This window comes from Cryptomeria japonica, chromosome 10 (assembly GCF_030272615.1).
Source record: "Cryptomeria japonica chromosome 10, Sugi_1.0, whole genome shotgun sequence".
NCBI lineage: Eukaryota > Viridiplantae > Streptophyta > Pinopsida > Cupressales > Cupressaceae > Cryptomeria > Cryptomeria japonica.
Window position 1 is genome coordinate 393178776 of NC_081414.1, and position 6046 is coordinate 393184821.

The following is a 6046-nucleotide window of genomic DNA, read 5'->3' on the forward strand; positions in this document are numbered from 1 at the left end:
TGTTATTTGTTTGGCTAAAAAACTTAAGTAGCATGCTTGTTTAAGCATATATATGAATAGTATCACTTTGTTTACAAGATTTTTGAGAATGGTAAGGTCATAGTACAAAAGATGGATACTCTTGATAATGTTCTAGATTCCTTGATCAAACTACTGAGAATGTATACATTATATTGGTGTAGGGAGGCTATGAGCCTTATCTCATCTTATACTCGATTCAATTTATATTTCCTATTATGTCTTGCAACATATAATATGAACTAACAAAATGATAACATTGGATGCTATTAACCTTTCAATTCTATATCTAATATTTGTATATATCTCTAACTTTTTTTTTAAATAGCTACTTGAATATCTATAAGAAAGATGATCATTATTTTCCAAAATAAAATATTGTAACAATTACATTAAAAAGATATATTATAATTATAAAGAGTTGCAATTGTCATCTTAAATATTTTTTACTCTCTAATGTTTGCAAATCTCATGTTTTATTAATCAGTCTATTCAATAAAAAAACCCTAAACATAAACCATTGTTAGATCCCTGGAAACCACAAGATAGGGTCCTGCCCATGGAATCTTCCACTATCATAGAGATGGGACATGCTTCCCTCCTGTCCGGAAATGGCTTTGTTTGCTACTAATATTGTCTCAAATATAATCAGTGAAGGCTACGAAGCCAATTTTATATGCTTCCCCGACACATCAGATTCATATTGTTCAACCTAAAGCAATCGTTCTACATTCAGTGATAAGAAGTGGGCATGTAGATCAGTTGCAGAAACACAAACCAGGATCTTATCCAAATTGTCTTACTAAATGACAGAATTAAAGGTGACCCTTTTTCAAAATGGCCGCCAAAGAGCAATATTGGCACTCGTCATGCTCAGATCAGAGTCATGAGAAGCCCCACTAAGAAAATATCAATGCTGAAACAGATAAAAGAGGTGAGAGCTCCAACTCCACATTTTTTTAGGCTTAAACTTAATTGTTTCATTTAGGCTATAGCAAATTGTAGGTATTTGGGCTCCTTATGGCACAGGCACTAATTGGGACTCACCCTCTACTCCTCATATAGAAAGTGCAGTAGATTTCTATCCTTTGAGATAGAATCAGCATAAAAATTCAATGTTTACCCCTTAATGGGTGTGTTCCTTTCTGTTTCCGGCAGTGCTGTCTCCCCAGACTAGACACTGCATAGTGCTTTCTGATCATTTCCCGCATCTACAGTTTTAATATCCTTTCTAGAAGAACTCTGTTGTGCATAGAGGGTGCGATAAACTCTTCCGGTCCTGTAAACAAGTATCATACTCAGGATTGCCCCAAAGATGCACACTCCTACCATGATCTTGAATGTGAGAGCAAAACACACTACACCCACACAATTCAAGGGGTGATCATCTCTGAAAGATCCATTTGTCATAGTACCAGCCTTCATATGGTGACTTGGTTGGTGCTGCTTTTCTGCTTCCCAATCATAGATTGAACCAGCAATTAAACCGGAGAATATTAAAGATCCTATGGGATTAGCCATGGTAACAAAATTGTATAGAACGCCAAATTTTTTCAGCCCAAAGAGTTCAGAAAGAGTAGCTGGTGTTATAGACCAAAGGGCACCATATCCTAGACCAACAAGCAAAGTCCCTGTATACGGAGATCCAGGCCAACCCATTGCAAAAAGAAAATGCCCAATAGCCATTAGAACTTGAGCTGCTGCCATTGTCACTGGTCGCGGATATGCATAGTCCCTGCAGAGAAGAGAGTAAAATATCAACTGTTGGAAAGAGTAGTATTCATTTTTCTTCAATGGAAATAATTATTTCACTGAGAATCATCAACAGCCTACTAACTTTCTCTTACAATAATAGAATTCCTTTAAACCAGTATTTAGGGGATCGATCTTTGATCTGGATAAAGCAGGACTACTATTATATTAAACTAACATCTCCAAGGAATGATTTTTTTTTTTTGAAAAGTTAACTAGCTTTGCTCTAAATTCATATATAAATAACAGTCCAAATAAAAAGATTTTTGAGTTTTCAGAGTCCACAGAAGCAAAAGTAAATTCAATAAAAAAATTCGACCTGACAACCTTATATATACACTTGCAGTATTAGGAGAAGACTTATCTCAAATATAAAATTGATGAACAGACCAATAAGATGTGAAGTTTTAACACATACATTTGCAAAAAGGGAGTTCATAAAATACTCTCTGAAAAGAGGGTAAAACAGTGTTTTTAAGTGAACCCTCAGAAAAGAATGTTAACTAGATTTGAATACCCAAAACTATTTCCTCAAGGTAGGGTGCACTGTTTCTGAATTTTTTTCTTGGGAAGAAGCTTTCCTAGAGTCAAATGGCTAAAACAATTGGTAAGTTGACTTTTTGATTTCCAATGTAGAATCTAACATTTATTTGTATTTCCTGGTTTTCTGTAATAAGCACACCCCATTTTCTCACAATTCCCTGAGTCTAGCCATCCCTGTTTCTTTTCAGAGTTTTCAAGTTTATGAGTCCTGGTGAAATATAGATCAACAAGGAAACAGATGAATCTAACTTGTTTCCTACCATGAAAACATGTCAGTTTACAGTAAACTAAAATGCACAAGAACGTTGAGTAACCTTACCTGGCAACAATCTCAGACAGGGACCCACCTCCAACACGACCCAGGAAGTTCCAAATGCTTATCATGGACACAAAAATATGAGAATTATCATAACCCAATGATTGACTCAACTGACCCAGATTATCAATGACAGTCAAGCCTGATCCTGCTCCAAACAGTAGGGCAAAGAAGAGTAGCCAAAAGTCAGCCTTTATGAGAGCCTGCATCAGAGTGAAATCTTCTCCTCTGCGAGGTCTTTTTCTTCCTTTGATTCTCACAGCACCTTCTGCAGCAGCATGCAGCAAGCGACTTTGTAACCAGGACAAACGCTTTCTTCTCTCAAATTCTGAGAGAAGATCCACATCTTCGGTCTTCTCATCCTCAATTTCACTAAGAAGAAAACTATCATGGATATACTGTTGTCCAATTGTTGTCATGGGTGGATCATCTTGCAGAAGTGGTTTACGCGTTGCAGGACTAGTGGAAGGAGTGTCCGCAGAAAAGGTTGAGATCAGAGGCAAAGCCAGAGGAAGAAGCAGGAGAATAAGCAGTCCAATGAAGAACATCATGTTTAATGTCCTCTTCACATCAAAGAGATCTTGCATAAGCATGACAGCCATCAGATAGGCAGCCAATAACATGCAGAGGCCATATATGGAATTGAAGTAGCTAGAATCAGATTCTTTCTTCTGCTCTCCGATGGGAATCGGCCTCACAACAAACATCATGCCTATGATCACCATCGGAGGACCAACTGCCACCAGGACAATGAAGGCAGTTTGATGAGGGGCACACAAGGCCACATATATCAGTGTAAATATTGCTCCGCTTAAGCCTGCAAACCCCTTCAGTATTCCAACAATAGGCCCTCGGCTCTTGGGAAAACTTTTCACACATGACACCAGTGCAGCTGTATTGAAATATGTTTCTGAATTGGCTCCAATGCACAGAAGCCCACAGATCTACAACAAATATGTTTTCCAATTGAAATTGAAAGCAATAGGCATATTAGTAAGACCTATTTACCTGACCTAAAATAACACACAAATGATTGAAATGACTGGGAACGCTTCTGGTGAAAAATGTGGATGCTTTTTGCATCAAAGTTTTAGTAGACTCCATATATTAATTTACCTAAGTGCTTTTTTTGTCTAACATTTTTATCACATTTCATATATTAGCAGATGACAATTTTTGGATTCTAACTGTGCACACTTTTTTTTTTCATCAATGTTTTGATCACGATCCATCTTAAAAAATATTCAATGATCCATCTTCAAAATGAAAACAGGGGTCGAGATATAAAACAAAGTTCACACAGTTCAATCTAGAAAATGTCATTTGCTATGGATTGTGGAAATCTAATAATTTTATTTAAATATTTTTTAAATCAACATTTAGATAATCCACATTTCAGGGCACACTCCATAATCTAGTTTATCTAATTAAACCGAATCAGATGTGAAAAGAAGGTGGTGATTACTGTACCATCCAAAATGGCAAGGTGGGTGCTCTGTGTGAGACTACAAGCCACAGCCAACCATATCCAACCAGGTTTTGCAACACACCAATCAATAGAAGTCCCCATGGAGGTAGAACTTCAGTGAGGGACCCTGCAAGCAATCCAACACTGCCACCAAAATCCTTTGCCACACCCAATCTGTTTATCTGCTTCTGATTGTAGTGAAAGGAGGTCTTGATAATGGGTGACAGGCTTCCAAACACATAACTAAGTCCTGCACACGATTGAACCCATATGCTTGCAACTAAAAGAAGCCATCTATTGCGCCATATCTGCTTTACTACCTCTGCACCCATCATTCTTTCCCAATATGAAATCTTCTCTGCTTATCTGCTGCTGGATTAAAACCCTTCCGATTGCTTTGCCAAAAAAATTGAAACATTACAGAGTAATATATTGTGAAAATCTAATTTTTTAATCATTCTTATCTTTGAAGAATATTATAAAGCAATTTGTTTTTGTTGTTTGTCAACATTGGCTTCTTGTTCAGAGTATCCTGTGGACATCCTTATCGAGCACCAGTATTCGTCTGACCGGCCTTGCATAAAAGATTTCCTTAAATTTTCTGTCACATCCAACAACCGGCACGTAGCTGTCTGCCACTAACATCACCTACACTAGTAACGGTTACTCGCTTGTTGCTACCAATTAACTGCCACATTAACATAAAACAAAAAAAAAAGCCAACCATAATATGTCTTCATATCGAGTTTACATCATATAGGCAATTAGACTTTGGAATTATCTAGGCAACAAATCATATCGAGTTTATATCATTTTTTTTTTCTTCTTTAATATTAACTTCACAATATGTGCATTCTTTAACATATATTTTTGCAAAAATCACCATTTTTGAACAAGAAGTTGGCTCAAAATAATGAAAATTTTCTAACTTCTTTATTCGTCCAACTTTCAATACTGAAAGCTCAAAATAAGTATCCATCCTAGTATCTCAAAGACAAACATTTTCAACAAAAACATCATCTTGTGGATCATCTTCGACACATTAACTTCATTTGATTTGTCTTTAAATTTTCCTTTGAAAACATCACTAGCTCAAATTTTGTAAGTTCAAATTGTGTGAACTTTTTCCTATAGTTGTATTTGACATCTAGATTAGTTTATACTTGACCACACTTGACTTTACCTCATCATGACCAATTAAATCATCATTTACTTTCATCCCTCACCCTTAATTAAATAAATTTGTGTAAATACCCTACACCTTTATCCCCCACCTTTGTTATATTTATTTAATTAAGACAATCTTAACACCCTCAATTCCTCTAATTAGATCTGAATTAATTGATATATGCTAATTAATCCCTAATCTTTGTTCACATGTGACAAGATTCCCTTTTCAAAATAAGTCAAATTTCAAATTCCTCCGCCTCCTTGAAAATGTGCAACAAGACAAATCTTGAATCTTCTAAAAAGCAAATCTTGAGTTTTTGAAATCAAATATTAACTCCCAAATTGCCTTTTTCAATTACTATTTCCTATGTCCAATCCCCATCATGAAACCTCTTAGCCACCTTTTCCAATTAATCTTCTTTTGAAATTTGTCCAATCCTTGTTTACTTGACAACTTACATCAATTTTGAACCCTCCATTCTACCACCTAGCTCTTACACCTCATGAGACACTTATCACATGATTACAACCTCAATCCAAAATGCCATCCTCAATCAATACTATCCATCCATTAACCAATGCATCTTGGCCCTTTATTTTCCTCTTGAAAAGTCTATAAATTAGAGACCTCTTATCCCATTCAATCATCTACTTCCATCATAACCTTATGATATCCAAATTTAAATTGAATCTACTTTTGTCATACTAATATTCTATCCATTTGATCTCTCATTATCCCAATCTTACTACCTTCTTGTTGGTTTCATAAGCAACCACAT

General features: G+C 35.9%; 1 protein-coding gene across 1 annotated transcript; it reads right to left on the reverse strand.

The window, feature by feature from the left end:
• Positions 1-475: 475 nt before the first annotated feature.
• LOC131038543 (protein NUCLEAR FUSION DEFECTIVE 4) lies at positions 476-4660 on the reverse strand. The gene is made up of 3 exons (XM_057971006.2): positions 4100-4660; positions 2633-3573; positions 476-1753 (listed from the first exon to the last, which is right to left on the reverse strand). The coding sequence occupies exons 1-3, from the start codon at positions 4430-4432 to the stop codon at positions 1192-1194; spliced, it is 1836 nt and encodes a 611-aa protein (XP_057826989.2). The 5' UTR covers positions 4433-4660; the 3' UTR covers positions 476-1191.
• Positions 4661-6046: the final 1386 nt, after the last annotated feature.